The sequence below is a fragment of the Hyperolius riggenbachi genome, unplaced genomic scaffold, assembly GCF_040937935.1.
Source record: "Hyperolius riggenbachi isolate aHypRig1 unplaced genomic scaffold, aHypRig1.pri scaffold_164, whole genome shotgun sequence".
NCBI lineage: Eukaryota > Metazoa > Chordata > Amphibia > Anura > Hyperoliidae > Hyperolius > Hyperolius riggenbachi.
Window position 1 is genome coordinate 271,821 of NW_027152375.1, and position 21,297 is coordinate 293,117.

At 47.0% G+C, this 21,297-nt stretch overlaps 1 protein-coding gene across 1 annotated transcript in view; it reads left to right on the top strand.

Annotated features, from left to right (window-relative positions):
* SETD5 (SET domain containing 5) overlaps positions 1–21,297 on the top strand; it is a 205,005-nt gene that overhangs the window by 142,418 nt on the left and 41,290 nt on the right. The window contains exons 9-15 of the mRNA XM_068264802.1: positions 729–971; positions 2,453–2,601; positions 2,724–2,841; positions 4,700–4,809; positions 13,068–13,317; positions 14,477–14,554; positions 19,000–19,254. Coding sequence (XP_068120903.1) covers positions 729–971; positions 2,453–2,601; positions 2,724–2,841; positions 4,700–4,809; positions 13,068–13,317; positions 14,477–14,554; positions 19,000–19,254 — 1,203 coding nt within the window. The remainder of the gene's footprint in view (positions 1–728; positions 972–2,452; positions 2,602–2,723; positions 2,842–4,699; positions 4,810–13,067; positions 13,318–14,476; positions 14,555–18,999; positions 19,255–21,297) is intronic.

A 21,297-nucleotide genomic window follows, 5' to 3' on the forward strand; every position in this document is an offset into this window, starting at 1 on the left:
CCCGAACCGTCGCTCGTCGCTGATGTCGCGGTCAATCGCCTGGCGACAGTCGCCGCTAGGACTGTCGCTAGTCCGCGTGAGTATGCGGACTAGCGACAGCAACCTCCATTGAAGTATACGGAGGTTCCGGCGGGGGGAGGAGGAACGTCGGCGTGTGCTGGCGACAGGCCGTTTTTGCAGCCCGTGAGTACGGGCCATTATAGTCCAAATGCAGGGAGTCCCTGACTTGTGAACACCTGCCAATACAAACCACCAACCCGCCGCAATGTCGGGGACTCCCTGTACTTTGACCATGCAGAGGAGGACACAAAGGGGCATAGAGGAAGACACAGGGAGGACAGAGGCGGACACAGGAGGACACATGGGGGACAGAGGAGGACATAGGGAGATACATGAGGTACAAAGGGGGCATAATCCACAAGATGCCCCTTCACAATGGATGCACCAGGTTTAGTATATATTTTCCCCCTAGGTTTTTGTCCTCTAAACCTAGTTGCATCTTATAGTCCAAAAAATACAGTAGGTGCTGGCTTACAAAGCAGGAAGAGCTGAGATTCCAACCCCGGTCGCCTATGTTAAATGGCCCTTGACCATTACACTATGCAGCCACTCAGGAGAGGCTGCACAAGTCTGTGTCCTCCCCAGCAGTCAGGAGTAGTCACAGTCGCCACCTATATCCTCAGTTTTACTTACTACTCTTTTTAAACAGAATTTCCTTCGTTCCACAGAATTCTCCATCCGATGCTCACATCTTCGATGAGAACACCACCGAGGGCTGGGAGAACCGGATCAGGCTTTGGACTGACCAATATGAGGAGGCCTTCACTAACCAGTACAGCGCTGACATGCAAAACCTGCTGGAGAGGCACGTCCGCTCCAGCAAAGAGCTGGCTGGGAAAGCGGGGCTGCCCGAAACCATAAAGAAGACAGAACTGTCCTGTAACAACACCGTTGTGGGCTCTCAGATGCAGGTATGTTTCTGGAGTGGTTCTGAAAAGTTACAATGTGATACTACAGCTGAGGATAAAAAAAGTTTGATACTTACCTATGGAGAGGGAAGACTCTGGATCCTATAAGGCAGGGGCGTCCAAACATTTTAGGCCAACAGCCATGTCGCCATTTTTGAGTGCTGGGGGTTAAACCAGCACAAATGTTGCTGATTGCCATTAGATACACTGATATTTTGTCAAATTAAACATTTCCATGGGAAATAACCCATATACCGTGTGCAGTTAGCACAGTGGCAGCTGCTAATCAGTGTCTTTAGGCCCCTGCATACGGCACCACAGCTATGGACTGGGGGTGCATGGAATTAACAACTGTAGAGAGCTTCAGGGGGCCACCAGAAATGACTCAAGGGGGACGCATTCGGCTCCCGGGCCGGACTTTAGACATTCCTGCTATAGAGCCTTCCCAATCTCACTTCAGCTCCTCCTTTCCACTGTTGTCCCCTATTGATGGTCGAATACACCTTCAGTGATCCTTAAAGCGAATCCGAGCCAAAGCCCTGGTTCAAAAACAGATACTTACCATGAAGAGAGGGAAGCCTCAGGATCCTATTGAGGATTTCCCCACTGGTGAGCGCAGCCCCCCCTTCACATCATGGGCCCCCGGGTCCTCTTCTACATTCATGGCCGCGGTTTAGAAGCTCGAGCATGCAGGCGCAGTAACACAGAGCCCGCGGCTCCGACTTACTGCGCGGGCAGGCTAAGTCGGCTATTGCTCGGCCATGAATGCGGAAGAGGAGGCACACATCCACAATAGGATTAGCGACAATGCCTTGTCACTAGTCTTTGGGGGGCCGCGCTCAGTGACTGGGGGCAGCAGACCACTGCGGGAAGCCTGAACAGGACCCTGAGGCTTCCCTCTCTTTAGGTACGTATTCAACAAGGAAGTAAGCTGGCACATCCAAAACTAATCTTTGATTCCATGTAAAAATTATGGCCCACTTTATCAAGGCAATATTTGCTCAGAGGCAAAGATCTGTCTGCTGCTGTGCAAAACTTCCTGCATAGGAAATGGGAGTGTGGCTCCTCTAACACTTGCTGACAGCTATGTGTATTTACTGGGATCAGCAGCAGCCCAGTAGGTAAGTATCTGATTTTGTGTACTTTAAAAGGTTATGGGAGCTCATGATTGCTTCAGAAAACTGGCGGCTCTGTACTGCACATGTGCTAGCACGTACTCAGTATGTACCCGCCTGACTTCAGAAGCAATCATGGACACAAGTGCTTCTGAAACCTTCCAAGTTCTCTCGGAGGGGGCAAATTTTAACCGGGGACTGTGCTGGAATGCAGACACTGAAAGGACAGATCTCTGAGACCCAGAACCTTCCCTCTCCATGGGCGAGTATCTGACTCTTAATTTTTTATTTTAATTTTGCTACAGATTTGCTTTAAATTCTTACTACACATAAATAGTCATGAACCTGATCGTATTCCTTCATCCCTAGTTTCAGCTGGGACGAGTGGCACGCGTGCAGAAGCATCGCAAGATCTTGCGCGCTGCCAGAGACTTGCCTGGAAACACGCTCGTCATTGAATACCGCGGCAAAGTCATGTTACGGCAGCAGTTTGAGGTCAATGGGCACTTCTTCAAAAAGTAAGTTGTTGACGCCCCCCTTCCTTTGTGGAGAAGAGGCTCCGGATGTATTGTAATGTTTAAAGTGATCGCTTTATTTGTAGAATTTGTTGATAAGGTTGCTGCTTGTTGTTTTTCTGTAGACCGTACCCCTTTGTGCTGTTCTACTCCAAGTTTAATGGTCTGGAAATGTGTGTGGATGCGCGCACCTTCGGGAACGATGCTCGGTTCATCAGGCGGTCTTGCACGCCGAACGCTGAGGTAGGCGGAATTCTGTGGCCAACAAGCTGGTAGAGATGTAGGAGCCTTTGGAAAGCCATGTGTAGGAGGCTTGATCCTTTGCTTCCTGCTGCTCCCAAATCACCAGTAGGAGAAGAGGGAGGAGTTTTATTTCAGGAAGCACACCTGATTGGTCTTTAAACTGTTAAGGTGGCCATACATCAAGCAGTTTTTGTTGACCATCTGAGTCAACAATATTGAATTCCGCATCAACAAGCATGCCAGTCAAGGATTCGACAGATTTTAAGTCAAAATCAGTTGAATGTATCAATCAGGCAAGCTGGAAAGAGTTTGATCGGGTGTGTGGAGGTAACACCGTGCGATATCGTGACTACTGAATACAATTGGCCCCTGGCCGCTGTCCCCCAAATGTAAATGTGCCCTCTCTTCTTTCCCCCGGGTGCCTGTGCATTGCAACCTCCCAGGCTCCAGCTGCACTGACTGTCTCATCTGCTGTCTTTGCTGAGCGCTGACCGAGACAGTGGAGGATACTGTAAGTTGGCGCATCTGGAGCCGGTGAGGTTACGTAGTTACATAGTTATTTGGGTTGTAAAAAGACATGCGTCCATCGAGTTCAACCAGAGAACAAAGTACAACACCAGCCTGCTCCCTCACATATCCCTGTTGATCCAGAGGAAGGCGAAAAACCCTTACAAGGCATGGTCCAATTAGCCCCAAAAGGGAAAAAATTCCTTCCCGACTTCAGATGGCAAGCAGACAAAATCCCTGGATCAACATCACTGGGCATTACCTAGTAATTGTAGCCATGGATGTCTTTCAACGCAAGGAAAGCATCTAAGCCCCCTTTAAATGCAGGTATAGAGTTTGCCATAACAGCTTCCTGTGGCAATGCATTAAACATCTTAATCACTCTTACTGTAAAGAACCCCTTCCTAAATAAATGGCTAAAATGTTTTTCCTCCATGCGCAGATCATGTCCTCTCCTTTGTGAAGGCCTAGGGACAAAAAGCTCATCCGCCAAGCTATTATATTGCTCTCTGATGTATTTATACATGTTAATTAGATCCCCTCTAAGGTGTCTTTTCTCTATACTAAATAAACCCAGTTTATCTAACCTTTCTTGGTAAGCGAGACCTTTCATCCCACGTATCAATTTTGTTGCTCGTCTCTGCACCTGCTCTAAAACTGCAATATCTTTCCTGTAATGTGGTGCCCAGAACTGAATTCCATATTCCAGATGTGGCCTTACTAGAGAGTTAAACAGGCAATATTATGCTAGCATCTTGAGTTTTTATTTCCCTTTTAATGCATCCCAAAATTCTGTTAGCTTTAGCTGCAGTGGCTTGGCGTTGAGTACGATTATTTAACTTGTTGTCGATAAGTACTCCTAAGTCCTTTTCCAAGTTTGATGTCCCCAACTGTATCCCGTTTATTTTGTATGGTGCTAGACCATTGGTACGACCAAAATGCATGACTTTACATTTTTCAACATTGAATTTAATCTGCCATTTATGTGCCCATATATCCATCCTATCCAGATCCTGTTGCAATATGTCACTATCTTCTTGAGAGTTACGGTGCACCGGTGGGGGGGGGGGCACATTCATATTTCGGGAAGGAGGGGGGGGGAGCAGTGGTGGATTCGTGTGTCATGAAGCTGATTCCTAAGAGGTTTCAAACTGGAATCTATCTCAGTCCACTATGTATGGGCCATCAGCAGATCTCTCTCTGTCTGATTCGATCAGAGAGAGAGAGAGAGAGAGAGAGATGTCTCCTAGTCGATCTGCCTTTAACACCTATAAAGTACAAGATTCCTGAAAATGATCTTGCTGTGTTTAATAATCGGCTCCGTCTAATCCCTGTGTCATTTATTATTTAGGTCCGTCACATGATCGCAGATGGGATGGTTCACCTGTGCATTTATTCCATTGCTGCTATTTCTAAAGACACAGAGATCACCATTGCTTTCGACTATGATTACAGCAACTGGTAAGTGACTTTTTCAGAAGTCAGACAAGAGACAGTATCTCTGTATTCTGGGAGCACCACGACCCAGGATGCAGTTCACTGTCCCCTCCCACTCATGATCTATGTGGGATAATCTATCCTGTACTGCCGGGGTGCCAACGCTAGCATGGCAGTCTGTCACTGGAGAGGTTGGGTGACCATAGTTTCATGTTGATCGACAAAGCTATGCCAGTGTTTTTTTTGTTTTGTTTTTTTTTAAGATTAAAAGTCCAATAGATCATCATTATGTTAGTTGTATAGCCTTGCAGCTGTAGATACCACTGAGATATCTTAAAGGGAACCCGGGGTGAGAGAGATACGGAGGCTAACCTGTTTATTTCCTTTTAAGCAATGCACATTGCCCGGCTGTCCTGCTATTCCTCTGCCTCTAATATTTAAAGCCGTAGACCCTGAACAAGCATGCAGCAGATCAAATGTCTATGACAAATCTGACTGGATTAGCTGCATGCTTGTTGCAGGCGTGTGATTTAGACCCTACCGACCAGAAAGATCAGCAGGGCATCCAGGCGACTGGTATTGTTTAAAAGGAGATAAATATGGCAGCTTTCATAGCTCTTACACATCCGATTACTTTTAACTGAGTACCTGGTATACACATACAGTGGGATGCGAAAGTTTGGGCAACGTTAATCATCATGATTTTCCTGTATAAATCATTGGTTGTTACGATAAAAAAAAGTCTGTTAAATATATAGGAGAGACACACAGTGATATTTGAGAAGTGAAATGAAGCTTATTACAGAAAGTTTGCAATAATTGTTTAAACAAAATTAGGCAGGTGCATTAATTTGGACACCACAAAAAAGAAATGAAATCAATATTTAGTAGATCCTCCTGTTGCAGGAATTACAGCCTCTAAACGCTTCCTGTAGGTTCCAATGCGAGTCTGGATTTTGGTTGAAGGTATTTTGGACCATTCCTCTTTACAAAACATCTCTAGTTCATTCAGGTTTGATGGCTTCCGAGCATGGACAGCTCTCTAACTCACACTACAGATTTTCAATTATATTCAGGTCTGGGGACTGATAAGGCCATTCCAGAACATTGTACTTGTTCCTCTGCATGAATGCCTTAGTGGAGTTTGAGCAGTGTTTAGGGTCGTTGTCTTGTTGAAAGATCCAGCCCCGGTGCAGCTTCAGCTTTGTCATTGATTCCTGGACATTGGTCTCCAAAATCTGCTGATACTGAGTGGAATCTATGCACCCCTCAACTTTGACAAGATTCCCAATCCCTGCACTGGCCACACAGCCCCACAGCATGATGGAACCACCACCATATTTTACTGTAGGTAGCAGGTATTTTTCTTGGAATGCTGTGTTTTTTCCTCCATGCATAATGCCCCTTGTTATGCCCAATTAACTCAATTTGAGTTTCATCAGTCCACTGCACCTTATTCCAAAATGAAGCTGGCTTGTCCAAATGTGCTTTAGCATACTCTAAGTGGCTGTTTGTGCTGTGGGTGGAGAAAAGGCTTCCTCTGCATCACTCTCACATACAGCATCTCCTTGTGTAAACTGTGCCGAATGGTTGAACGATGCACAGTGACTCCATCTGCAGCAAGATGATGTTGTAGGTCTTTGGTGCTGGTCTGTGAGTTGACTCTGACTGTTCTCACCATTCGTCGCTTCTGTCCGAGATTTTTCTTGTGTCTGCCATATCGAGCCTTAACTTGAACTGAGCATGTGGTCTTCCATTTCCTCAATATGTTCCTAACTGTGGAAACAGACAGCTGAAATCTCTGAGACAGCTTTCTGTATCTTTCCCCTAAACCATGATGGTGAACAATCTTTGTCTTCTGGTCATTTGAGAGCTGTTTTGAGACCCCCATGTTGCTACTCTTCAGAGAAAATTAACAGAGGAGGGAAACTTACAATTGACCCCCTTAAAGAGACACTGAAGCGAAAAAAAAATATGATATAGTGAATTGGTTGTGTACTATGAATAATTACTAGAAGATTAGCAGCAAAGAAAATATTCTCATACTTTTATTTTCAGGTATATAGTGTTTTTTCTAACATTGCATCATTCTATAATATGTGCAGATTACACAACACTCAGCATTCAAAATGAGTCTTTCAGAGCAGTCTGTGAAGTAATGACCTCTCCTCTAGCAGAGGAAAAGTAAATAGTCCAGGAACAGTTGAGATAATAAGTCAGCCCTCTCCACGACTAAAGGCCCATACACACGTCAGATTTTTCTGAACGACTGGTCGTTTGAACGTCCCGTCGTTCAGTCGTTCGCACGCAGAATCAGACGTGTGTACGGACTATCGTTTGCGTGATAAGACTGGTTTCCAGCGATCTGCCCGGCGGATCACCCGAACGATAGTCTGTACACACGTCGGATTTGACGTGCGAACGACGTAACGTTCAAACGACGAGTCGTTCGCAAAAATCCGACGTGCGTATGGGCCTTAACTTAGTGGGAGAGCTTAATGGCTTGTTTGCATAGAGATAACAACTGGAGTTTCTCAACTCTTCCTGCACTGGAAACAATTACACTGATGTATCTGATCTTCATGTTTTATGTCTTAGCTGTGCTACACATACAAATCATAATATCATAATTTTTTTTCCGCTTCAGTGTCTCTTTAAATACCCTTTCTCCTAATTGTATTCACCTGTGTATGTAGGTCAGGTCACTGAGCTTACCAAGCCAATTTGAGTTCCAATAATTTGTTCTAAAGGTTTTGGAATCAATAAAATAACAGTGCCCAAATGTATGCACCTGCCTAATATTATTTAAACAATTATTGCACACTTTCTGTAAATCCAATAAACTTAATTTAACTTCTCAAATATCACTGTGTGTGTCTCCTATATGATATATTTAACTGACATTTTTTATCGTAACAACCAACGATTTATACAGGAAAAGCATGACCATTAACAATGTTGCCCAAACTTTCGCATCCCACTGTAGGCCCTCATTCAATGAGGGGATAGTCCTCTGTAATTGGTTTTTCTCACCCGGGTCACATCAGCCCTCTGTTAAAATTTTCATAACGTGAATGACTGAAGGTGCCCACATACACACATCAATTTTTCTATTTTATGTCCTGCAAATGCGATCAATTTGATGGAATCGGATGGGAATAGATTCCTCTAAATGTTCAATTTGATCGATTTTGACCAATAAAAGCATCAATCACAGGATGGAATGTCTAGATTGGGGGCGGGGCTATAGTGTTTCTTTAAACTGAACAGTGCAACGCTGGGATTCAGATGTTTTTCAATAGGAAGGAATTTCCTTCTGAATGGATTTTTCTGAAAAAAGATTGTTTTGGAACATCGGGTGGAAAGACGTGTATGGCCTGCTGTAATTGCAGCAGCCTACATTTGCCTGTGGTGAGAATTCCAACTTTGTAACAGTTTGAAGCAGGGCCGGATTTACCATAAGGCAGGGTAGGCACATGCCTACAGGCGCCTGAGGATGGAAAGGCGCTCACTCCTCTCCCCTAGTGCCTCCCTCCCTCCTTCCCTATTCATAGTCCCAAGCAGATTGTAAATGAGGTTACTTACCCAGCTCTTGGCATTGCACTGACCAGATCTCCCTTCAGCACCACTAGCTACTTAACTCGGAGGGTATCTCTTGCTACCTAATGCTAAGAGACACCTGTAGTTATGACTGGCAAGGCAAGTAAGGGAAAACTGACAGCTGGGTCAGCACAATTGTGGTGTGATTCGGCGGAGGTTTGTAGGTTCATGGAGGGCAAAGTTTAGGGTGCACAACATCTGTGCCTATAGGCTCATGTGATGTAAATTCAGGCCTGGTTTGAAGATTACCTGGATATATTATAATTTCATGATGAAGTGGTGTACATAACTACCATTGCAAGACCATTGTTTCATACATTTAATCAGCCCTCTCTATCAGGCCATTATATGGAAAATAAGTGCTACTTACCCGGGGCTTCGTCCAGCCCCAATTTCCCAGCATGTCCCTCGCTGCAGCTCCGCTGTCGGCCGACGCTGCCTCTCGGTCTCCGGCGATGATGTCTGGCCGACCTGGAACGGCACTGTCGATCACCGACACGCGGGACATGTTAGGAGCTTGGGGCTGGACGAAACCCCGGGTAAGTAGCACTTACTTTCCATATAATGGCCTGATGACTCCTTAAGGCGCCTTAATTACATGTATAGCATTTTGGCTTCTGAAAAGTTCCTCAGTCCAGCGCTTTTTCTTTATGCGCAGTTTGCCTTCACTTCTGATTGCAGAGTTTTGGATTGTAAGCAAGCTGAAGGAAGCCTCTGTGCTATGGCATGGAGAGGGATGGCAGACCGTCAGGGTTATGGTGTGTGCAGCCAATAGTGCTGGCATGGCACAGGGTTTCCCGCTGTGTTACTGGCACAGGGAGCACATTCCCAGCGTGTTTACAGCCAGTCCGCTCCCTCACTCGCATTTCAGGAATTGGCTGGGAAACTATTTTGGGGAGAACTCGCACTGAACTGCTGCCTCATTGTGTGTACGCCTCGCAGCACACTGAGCATATCAGGCAAGTTCTCCAAGGCGCATGGGGGTCTGCGTCTTGGTGGGAGATCTCTCCCTCAGCTTGGCAGTATGATGTTGGCCATTGCCAAAGAATATAGTCAAGCCAGGGCATATTATCTGTAACTTCATTTGTTGCGCTTATTGTTTCCCTGCATGGGCGGCGATAACATAGTGGTGATCTTGGTATGATCTCTCTTACCTTCTCCCTGTCTCCCTAAAGTTTTTCAGGGGATAACCAGTGCTTAGAAATGTTCTTCAGCCTGATCTGCCGTTACCCAGGCTCTCTCCTCTCCTCTCTCTCTTCTCTCCTTTCTCTCTCTCCTCTTTCTCTCTCTCTCTCTCTCTCTCTCTCTCTCTCTCTCTCTCTCTCTCTCTCTCTCTCTCTCTCTCTCTCTCTCTCTCTCCCTTCTCTCTCCTCTCTCTCTCTCTCTCTCTCTCTCCTCTCTCTCTCTCCTCTCTCTCTCTCTCCCTCTGTCTCCTCACTCTGCCTCTGTCTCCTCACTCTGCCTCTGTCTCCTCACTCTGCCTCTGTCTCCTCACTCTGCCTCTGTCTCCTCACTCTGCCTCTGTCTCCTCACTCTGCCTCTGTCTCCTCACTCTGCCTCTGTCTCCTCACTCTGCCTCTGTCTCCTCACTCTGCCTCTCTCTCCTCACTCTGCCTCTCTCTCCTCACTCTGCCTCTCTCTCCTCACTCTGCCTCTCTCTCCTCACTCTGCCTCTCTCTCCTCACTCTGCCTCTCTCTCCTCACTCTGCCTCTCTCTCCTCACTCTGCCTCTCTCTCCTCACTCTGCCTCTCTCTCCTCACTCTGCCTCTCTCTCCTCACTCTGCCTCTCTCTCCTCACTCTGCCTCTCTCTCCTCACTCTGCCTCTCTCTCCTCACTCTGCCTCTCTCTCCTCACTCTGCCTCTCTCTCCTCACTCTGCCTCTCTCTCCTCACTCTGCCTCTCTCTCCTCACTCTGCCTCTCTCTCCTCACTCTGCCTCTCTCTCCTCACTCTGCCTCTCTCTCCTCACTCTGCCTCTCTCTCCTCACTCTGCCTCTCTCTCCTCACTCTGCCTCTGTCTCCTCACTCTGCCTCTGTCTCCTCACTCTGCCTCTGTCTCCTCACTCTGCCTCTCTCTCCTCACTCTGCCTCTCTCTCCTCACTCTGCCTCTCTCTCCTCACTCTGCCTCTCTCTCCTCACTCTGCCTCTCTCTCCTCACTCTGCCTCTCTCTCCTCACTCTGCCTCTCTCTCCTCACTCTGCCTCTGTCTCCTCACTCTGCCTCTGTCTCCTCACTCTGCCTCTGTCTCCTCACTCTGCCTCTGTCTCCTCACTCTGCCTCTGTCTCCTCACTCTGCCTCTCTCTCTCCTCACTCTGCCTCTCTCTCCTCACTCTGCCTCTCTCTCCTCACTCTGCCTCTCTCTCCTCACTCTGCCTCTCTCTCCTCACTCTGCCTCTGTCTCCTCACTCTGCCTCTCTCTCCTCACTCTGCCTCTCTCTCCTCACTCTGCCTCTCTCTCCTCACTCTGCCTCTCTCTCCTCACTCTGCCTCTCTCTCCTCACTCTGCCTCTCTCTCCTCACTCTGCCTCTCTCTCCTCACTCTGCCTCTGTCTCCTCACTCTGCCTCTCTCTCCTCACTCTGCCTCTCTCTCCTCACTCTGCCTCTCTCTCCTCACTCTGCCTCTGTCTCCTCACTCTGCCTCTGTCTCCTCACTCTGCCTCTGTCTCCTCACTCTGCCTCTGTCTCCTCACTCTGCCTCTGTCTCCTCACTCTGCCTCTGTCTCCTCACTCTGCCTCTGTCTCCTCACTCTGCCTCTGTCTCCTCACTCTGCCTCTGTCTCCTCACTCTGCCTCTGTCTCCTCACTCTGCCTCTGTCTCCTCACTCTGCCTCTGTCTCCTCACTCTGCCTCTGTCTCCTCACTCTGCCTCTGTCTCCTCACTCTGCCTCTGTCTCCTCACTCTGCCTCTGTCTCCTCACTCTGCCTCTCTCTCCTCACTCTGCCTCTCTCTCCTCACTCTGCACAGGGGGAGGTTTGTGCTTTTTCAGCCAGTTGCTCAAGAAACCGGCAAGCCGGCATCAGGCGATCCCCGCCAGTTTCGGATACTGGGGACTTTGCTGTAAACTTTTTTTTTTTTTTTTTTTAACCACTTCATGAGATGGGATGAAGGGTTCAAATGTGAGTGTTCCTGTGCACCTGCATGTGCGCCCTCCCAGCACACGCAACTGCACTTTATCAGAATAAATAAATCTGTGTTTTCCTTGTGTCCTGTGTTAGAGTTCAGGTCCACTTTAACCAGCTGAGCGGTCTGGACGAGCTCAGCTCGTCCAACACCGCCAGCGGCTGCCGCTCAGGCCCTGCTGGGCCGATTTTAACGAAATAAAAAGCAGCACACGCAGCCGGCACTTTGCCAGCCGCGTGTGCTGCCTGATCGCCGCCGCTCTGCGGCGATTCGCCGCGAGCAGCGGCGAAAGAGGGCCCCCCTAGCCGCCTGAGCCCAGCGTAGCCGGAACAAAAAGTTCCGGCCAGCGCTAAGGGCTGGATCGGAGGCGGCTGACGTCAGGACGTCGGCTGACGTCGATGACGTCACTCCGCTCGTCGCTATGGCGACGATATAAGCAAAACAAGGAAGGCCGCTCATTGCGGCCTTCCTTGTTTATTCTGGGCGCCGGAGGCGATCGGAAGATCGCCTCCGGAGCGCCCTCTAGTGGGCTTTCATGCAGCCAACTTTCAGTTGGCTGCATGAAATAGTTTTTTTTTTATTTAAAAAAAACCCTCCCGCAGCCACCCTGGCGATTTAATCAGAACGCCAGGGTGGTTAAAGAGACTCTGAAGCGATTCAAAATCCATGTTTTTTACTTTGATTTATGCTAAGCACTATAGCTAGTGCTAAAATGCCGCATCTCCACAGCAAAACGAGCGCTTTATACCCACCTAATTATAGGGCAAAAATTCACTACTTTCTTGGTCGTGGATTTTGCTGCCTAGGGAGGCTGAGCTTTGAGCTGCAGCTTTTCCTCCATTCATGTCAATCCACCACGGATCTCCGCCTCTCCCCGCCCCTCTCAGTGAAGGAAGATTGGGAGAGGCGGGGATTGATGTGACGAGAGACAGAGCTGCAGCCCTAAGCTCTGCCTCAATCAGGAAGCGCTCCCTGCAATTAGCCCAGGAGTATAAACCTCTTGTTTTGCCGCAGGGATGCAGCGTTTTAGCACTAGCTACAGTGCTGAACATAAATAAAACTTAAAAACATGGATTTTAACTTGCTTCAGTCTCTCTTTAAAGAGAACCTAAACTGAGAAGGGTATGGATTTTTTCTTATAAAATACCAGTTGCCAGGCTCTCCTGCTGATCCTGTGTCTCTAATACTTTTAGCCATAGACCCTCAACAAGCATGCAGATCAGGCGCTCTGACTGAAGTCAGACTGGATTAGCTGCATGCTTGTTTCAGGTGTGTGATTTAGCCACTACTGCAGCCAATTCGATCAGCAGGACTGAGAAGAAACTGGTATTGTTTAAAAGGAAACATCCATATCCCTCTGTTAAGCAGGGAAGATGGGAATTTATGTGTAACTTGCACACCAGAATATAATTGCCAGAATTGAGTTGAACAGTTTAGATCGGCTCCTTAATTATGGCTTTTGCACATAAGTCCTGGCACAAATCATCATGACGTGTCAAATATCGAAGTGACACCTTCTTGTGACAAATCAGTTGAACCCTCTCTCTTTCGTTGCAGCAACTATAAGGTGGACTGTGCATGCCACAAAGGGAATCGGAACTGCCCCGTACAGAAGCGGAACCCTACGGTGGCTGACTTGCCACCGCCACTCCCTGCAGCGCTGTCTATCGGAGCGGAGACCAGGCACCGGAAAGCACGGAGAAGAGAACTGGAATTGCAGGGCTACGTGCTGGACGATAGCTCCAATCACCAAAACGATGAACTGGCAGAAACGCCTGTCATGGAATCGGCAACTGCCGACAATGAGGCAAGTTCTGCAGCCTGGTTTGGTTTAGGTCTTCTGTGCGACACCTGAGACTTCTCTGTGGGACACCTGAGACTTCTCCTCTGTAGCTCTGGCAGCAAGCTATAGGAGACTTCCATGCCACACCTCATCCAAGCAAAGGCTAATTTACTAAGAGTTTTCTGGGCTAGAGATAATAAATACCCCAGTCTTGTATTATGGAATTATATTATATTATTATGGATTTCCATTTGGTCTTCAGTGCTGGATTTCTGGAAAGGCAACAAAGCCCCAGGACTTGGGCAGCTGCAGCCCAGGGGGAGGCAGCTGAACATAAGAGCAGCTGCTTATGGAACAGGAGGCTGCAAATAGGAAGCAACACAGAAGAGGGGGCTAAAGCCTTAGGGAGCTGTACATTAAGGAGGTGGGGCTTCTGAACATGGGTGGTACACATGGAATGGGGGCATTGCTGCTCATCTAAATGAAGCTACAGGAATGCTGGCCTAGGGGTGCAAAACCTATAAATCCTGCCTTATGTCTTCTGGTGCTCACCAAAGGGCTGCAGAAAGGGTAGCCTGGATTTATTAAATTGTAATACCTATTTGGTCCTGCAGTGCCTTCATACTGGACGGTGCAGAGCACACAACAGTTCAATCAGTTCTAATGCCAGGGGAGCACCACACACATTACCAGGATAAAACCCACAGCACTAACAGGCAGTGTGCCCCTGGCATTAGGACCGCTAACATTGCTGTGATTACCAGCCTTTCATGCATCATGTGCATCAGGCCACACCTGCGTTATGAGGGCGGTGGAATCCGTACAAAAATCCTCAGATTCCTCTGTTCTATGAAACCACCGACTCCAGCTATCTAAATTACTCCATCTCCACAGCCCTGTGTTTTATTTCTTAAAGATACTCTGTAATGAAAAAAAAATCCCCTGGGGGTTCTCACCTAGGGAGGGGAAAGCCTCTGGATCCTATTGGCTTCCCATGTCGTCCTCCATCCCACGGTGGTCTCTGAATGCACAGCCTCATTAGGACCCAGAGGCTTCCCCCTCCCGAGGCGAGTACACTCCAGGGGAATTTTTTATAGTTACAGATCCTCTTTTCAATTTTCCATGTGTTAGTAGGAAGCGTGTTTTTCACAATCTAGTACAACCATGTTTTTTGTTTTTATAGGCTGATGGGGAAGGTGCAGTTAAAGAAGAAGATACTAAAGAGGAGGAGGAGACGGGGCCCACTTTTAGAACTAGACGGGTATGTTTTGTGGTTTGCTTTTTGCTTTTTAAACCCGTGTATTAAAGCTTTCCCAGCCTTCTTGTACACACAGAAGGAATCCTATGTCAAAATCTTTGTAGCAGAGAGGGCACATCACACGTCTCTGGCAGTGTGAAATGTTCAGTGCAGGCTGTAAAGCGCTGCAGCAAAGGTAAGTGCTGTGTAAATGCGTTAGAAGAAGCAACCTCGGATAGAAGACAAGACACATTAGGGTACGCTCAGTAGGCAGTAGCAGTGTTAGGAAGTCTTGGCCATGGTCTCCTGCGGCTGGGAGCTCTCTGTGATTGCGCAGTATCGATTTTCATGTACGGCGCATGCTCAGAGCCCTTCTGGCTGCGGGAGTGCGTTGAGGAACTGCGCGGTTCAGGGCCGTGCATGTGCAGTAACCAGCGACGGGCCAGCTTTGCAGGGGTCGCCGCTGCTGGCCGGAGGGACTCAGAAGCACTTCGTAGGTACAGGATGACTCAGGAGGCTGCAAGAAGCCCCAGGTAAGTTAAAGTTTTTCTTTTCACTTAAAATTTCCTTTAACAAGTATACTATCCAGATTCTGCTGCCATTTGACTTACAGCCCACATACTAGTTCCTGAGTAGCAAAATGTGTCACATGAAGCTTAATTTCCATATGAGTGCTGACCAGGAACTGGAATGCTGCATTTGAGCCACAGCATAGCATGTCCAGTCTCCACCCTCTCCCACTTGTTCTGCAGCTGTTCTCCACTGACCCTCCTAGGGGAGGGTTTTGAGTGATTGGCTGGTCGTAACTCCTCCTACATACTGATTAGAAAAGTTGGGTGGGTTGCGATAGCTGAGGCACACCCCCTTCCTCTCCTAGAACACAGAATGGCTCTGTCCAACACGCTCTTCTGACTTCATTGCAACTGTTGCTTTGCCTAACCATAAACCCTGAGCAAATGTACTGCTAAGCCCCACATCCGTGCACAAATTAGAGGAAGGTGGCTGCACTCGGCTATATTAAGATTTGGCACCCCCATTACGGTCCTTTTGGTGATGGAGGAGGCGTCAAAAAGTGGTCGTTGTGCCCCTTGACACCTACTAGGCCCCAGGCCTCTGCCTCTGTTACCTTTTGGATGTTCTGCACCGGGCTTGGCAATGAGATGCTAAAAACTGAGTTGATATTTTTATGTAAATTAAATATTGGACCATTCAACTGAAACATAAGTCTTATTGCTGATTCCTGCTAAAGATAGACATCTGTGTCAGGGGACAGTTGTACTCAGACACCCAAAACCATCGCACACTATTGCTTTGGATGAAGTTTTCTGTGTGTACATGCAGCTTAAAGAGAATCTATATTGTTAAAATCGCTCAAAAGTAAACATACCAGTGCGTTAGGGGACATCTCCTATTCCCCTCTGTCACAATTTCGCCGCTCCTCGCCGCATTAAAAGTAGTTAAAAACCGTTTTAAAAAGTTTGTTTGTAAACAAACAAAATGGCCACCAAAACAGGAAGTAGGTTGATGTACAGTATGTCCACACATAGAAAATACATCCATACATAAGCAGGCTGTATACAGCATTCCTTTTGAATCTCAAGAGATCATTTGTGTGTTTCTTTCCCCCATGCACTGAAGTTTCAGGCTGCTCTTTTCTTCCTGCAAACACCTTTGCCCTTGTCTGTAATTCCTCAGTATGTGAAAGCCCAGCCAGCTCAGAGGACGATTTATCCAGCTGATTAGAGCAGCTTCTCTCTTCTCTCTTATCTAAACACACAGGCAGTGTGCATAGAGGGGCCAGAAAGGGTGAGTTCATAGCAGAACCACAACACTAAAGAACTTGGCAGCCTTCCAGACATAGGCCGACAAGTCTGACAGGGGAAAGATACATTGATTTATTACAGAGAATGTCATAGTAGAAAGTGCTGCAGTTAGCCAGAACACATTAGAATAGCTTTTGGAACATGTAGGATGATAAAAAACAGGATGCAATTTTTGTTACGGAGTCTCTTTAAAGTGGATCCGAGATAAACGTACTCATTGCATAGTTGTGTTCCTTTCATATAGTTTATAGGGCATTCCTCAAGCCAAATACTTTTTGTTTTTTTCTGTTTTAACACTCAAATTCCCTATAAACAAAACAAGCCTTGCCCATAGCTTTTACAGTGCCTTGGCAGTGTAGCAAGAGCTTATGGGAGCTCAGTCTAGGCAGGAGGAGGAGGTTACTAGCCAGAGATTTTTGAAGCAGAGAGAAGGAGGAGAGGGGACTGAGCTGACGGTTGTAGATGCTATCAGCTTGCCTGTGTAATGTGACAAGCAGAACATGGCTGCTGTCGTATCACTGGAAGAAATAATCATATACAGTTGAAGCTGTTTGCAGCTAGATTTGCTGTGCAAACTTTCTAAATTTTAGATAAGATATGTAGACAAGTTACTTGTTATAGTTAGTTTTTCACCTCAGATCCGATTTAAATAGGCACTGCAGTGATATATAGTAGAATGCAGTAAATTATTCCAGATACCCACTAGTAGTTTTCCAGGATTAAAGCGGACCCAAACCAAACATTTTTTTAATTCAAAATATTTAGTTGCTCCACTCTGACACATGCAAAGATAAATAAACACTCCTTCAAGCCTATGAGCATTTTCAGTGCATGCTTTTCACCCTTCTTTTTTCATAACTAGGGTTTTACAGGTGGCAGCCATTAGCAATTCCTCCTTTGCTGGACCCCATCTACTCCACCTGTTTGCTGTGTTCTGTCCGGCAATTTGAAAGGAAGGGAGGGGTTTCTCCAATAAATGTAAAATATTTTATATTTGTCATCATGCAGCTGATAAAAGGCTGCCATTTATAATTATAATTTACAAAATAGATTTTATTTCTGAAATCTTGTATTATTAATTTTGGTCCACTTTAAGCATCAGAAACACTTCCTATATCTATATATAGGTCTGTAACCCCGCCCTCCCAGTGATGCTTAGCCTGTTTAGCTATGCAGTTTTCTGCCCCCAGAGCATTCTGGGAAAACCAGGCATTATTTTCACTGGCTTCGCAACTCTCAGGAAACAAATCCTGCACCTGGCTGAATTAAAGATGTCACCACCAATGAGAAGCTTCAGAATGTAAATCGGGGAGAGGAAAGATTTTACAATGGGCAAATACTGACTAAATCATTTATAAATTAATATTGTGGGAAAAAAAACTATTCATTAAGTTATTTCCAGTAAAGTTCCTTTAGAGTGGTACTGCAGCCAAACTCACCCAGCAGCGGTAACCAAATAGAGGTGTTGTGCTTTCTCTCGCTATTCAAAAGAAAAAAAAGATTTGAGTAGGGTTAAATAGAGGCTTTAATCTAAAGAACACTCCTTTAGGGCCTGAGCCCACTGCTGTGTTTTTAAAAATGCATAAAAACGCATGTTTTTCAAGCGTTTTTGAAACGCGTTCGAGGTGTTTAAACACATTTTAACGTGTTAAAACAGAGGAAAACTCATTAAAACTGCTTGAAAAATGGATGCGTTTTTCAAAAACGCAGCAGTGGGCTCAGGCCCTTAACCACTTGATGACCCACCCTTTACCCCCCCTTAAGGACCAGCGCTGGTTTGATTGATCTGTGCTGGGTGAGCTCTGCAGCCCCCAGCACAGATCAGGGTGCAGGCAGGGAGATCAGATTGCCCCCCTTTTTTCCCCCCTATGGGGATGATGTGCTGGGGGGGTCTGATCTCTCCTGCCTGCTGTGGGTGGCAGGGGGGGCACCTCAAAGCCCCCCTCCGCGGCGAAATTCCCCCTCCCTCTCCTACCTGCTGCCTCCCCCTGGTGTTCCGGGCTGCACAGGACGCTATCCGTCCTGTGCAGCCAGTGACAGGATGTGGTCTGTCACATGGCGGCGATCCCCGGCCGCTGATTGGCCGGGGATCGCCGATCTGCCTTACGGCGCTGCTGCGCAGCAGCGCCGTACAAATGTAAACAAAGCGGATTATTTCCGCTTGTGTTTACATCTAGCCTGCGAGCCGCCATCGGCGGCCCGCAGGCTATTCACGGAGCCCCCCGCCGTGATTTGACAGGAAGCAGCCGCTCGTACGAGCGGCTGCTTCCTGATTAATTAGGCTGCAGCTGGCGACGCAGTACTGCGTCGCTGGTCCTGCAGCTGCCACTTTGCCGACGCACGTTATGAGTGTGCGGTCGGCAAGTGGTTAATATGCATGGTTCATGTGTTATCACATGCTTATCATCGGTCTGTACTATAGCAGCGTGTGCCCGTCTGAGCTTCCATTGACTTGCATTAAAATCGAGGCAAAATTGCCACGATTGCAATTTTGTGAAAAATCTCCATTTTGCCACAATTTTACTGCAAGTCAATTGAAGCGGTTTTTTTTTTCCGTTTTTTTAAACGAAAACGGCCCTTAGTTATAGCAAATAAGACATGAACGACCAGATTATAATATGAAAAATCTTTCTTTTAACACTTTAGTCAAGAGATGAGAAGAAAACTGAACCCGCCCTGCCCACGCCAGACCCCGAAAAAAGGAGACGGCGCAGAGAGCAGCCCTGCGAACAACCCGCTGCTGCTGCTCCTGAACCGGAAGTCCCTCCCATCGATCAAGCATCGGCTGAACCCCCCACCCAGACTGAAGACCCGGAGCCAGAAGCTGAAAACCCCGCCCAGCCTGAACCTGTAGCCACTCCCACCACCGGCGTGAACACAAGGCGGTCATCACAGTCTCTGGTAAGGCGAGAAGTGGTCAGCTCTGCTTTCAGATAGGTTCAGGGAAATAAAGAAGTGTATATATTATTTTTATTATGCTGTACATACACCCACACACTCTGCAGTGTATAGTGCTGTACTCCTCCGCACTCTGCAGTAACCCACACACTGCGCTTTTCCCCGACCTTCACTGTTCACACCAGGCATCAATTTACTAGTTTGTTCTATTTGCAAACATCATTTCATGGACTTGGAATGATTAATTTCTCTTTAGAGAGAACCTGTAAGAGAAAAAAAGAGCTGTGGGGGGTATTGACCTCACACGGATCCAGCGATTTACATTTGAGATCCAGCGCAGGTGCAGTAGAGTGGGACCCATTCAGGCTCGGCTGTTTCGGCCGGAGCCCGAGGGGGAAGATGGTTCTGTGCCTGTGCTGGATCCCAAAGGTAAGTATTGTTGCGTGCTGCAGATGCTAGTGCGCCTACGCACTTGTCAGTGGCTTTTCGTGGGGTCCCAGCGTTGGATCGGGGCTACACAGGACGAATGGCAAGCCTCATTGGGATCCAGAGGCTTTCCCCTCCCGAGGTTAGTAGTCCCAAGGGGCTTTTTTTTCTTTTCTTTTTCTTCTTCCTTCAGTGAGCCATATGCAAATAACTTTTTCTCCTGAGTTTTCTTCTAGGAATAATTTTTCATCTTGGGTTTAGATTCACTTTTCAGCACGTTGCAATGGAAAAAGTACCACAATGGCTATCATTCATAAAAGCGTGGTCGGTAATGCAAATCAGTGCGGGAAAACACAGCTGTCTGTATTTTACACTTCTGTGTGGTCATTCATAAAAAAGCACAGTTGCGATAGCAGTGCGTAGATTCCCCGAACTAGGCTGGCGGTAGGCTTGCGGAAGCACAGGAAGCTGCCAAGTTGATACATTTCTCCGTGTTCAACTCTACTGCAGCTGCCTGGGAGGTCTGTGCCTCCATTCACTTAACATTGTTATCGCCACATCAGAGGGAGCGGTACTTCCCGTCCTCATACCGCTTGCGTAAATCTTTATGAATTAACATTTTGTTACATTTGTTACGATAGTCACCGCACGTGGCGGTGATTTATCGCTCTGCTTGGTAATGTCAGCTTTTCATGCGGAAAGAGCCTTTATGAATGAAGATCTTGCTATGTGTTCGGTAAAGTCGGCTGTTTTCAACATTTCCTCATGCGGGAATGCTTTCTGAATGATAGCCAAAGTAGGTGAAAAAGTATTGTTTTGCTTGCTGGTAATTTAAAAGGCATTTTATTGACCAGTTTGAAAATATCACCTAAGAGAAAACTCAGTGTCTGTCTCTCCCCTGATAAGATATAATGCTGTGTTCTAGGCAGTAATATGCGATCTTTCATGCGAGTCTGCACTCTCTATTGCCAGAGCGCAATCTAGCACTCAAGCCATTTTGTGTAGAGGGGTTCTATGACGAAAAAGTTCATTTTCAATTGCATATATTCGCACACATATGAGGTGTTCATTTGTCCGAGAGTGAAATGCTCTATACGTAACTTTTTTCCTATGTCTCTCGTCACTTACTGTAAGTATCAGTACTTACAGTTTCAGTTAGTTTTATGGCTGCCATTATTACCTATAATCATCTTAGGCCCCGTTTCCACTTGTGCAAATTGGCAGCGTTTCTCTACATGTGATTCGGACGGAGAAACGCTGTCCGAATTGTGTGCAGGGAAAAATCAGACAACTTGCTGCATTTTTTTCACATCGCGCATCGGAATCCCTGTAGCCATACAAGCCACGGCTAGAGGGATTTGGATGTCTCGCAGCACAGCTGTGCCGGCATCACGTCTTGCAAGACACATGCTGACACTGAGTGGAAACAAGTCCCTGCAAGCAGGTTTTGGACAACGGTTTTCTATAGTTTCAAAAGCCGTTGCTAAACAGCAGTTTCTGGTGTCCAACAGCCAAAATACTGTGCAAGCAAGTAGGCCAAATGGCTAACACCCTTGTATAGATCCCCCGCCTTGGAGTGCTTTTTAGGAAAAAAGGAAACCTTGAGGTCTCCCCACAAGG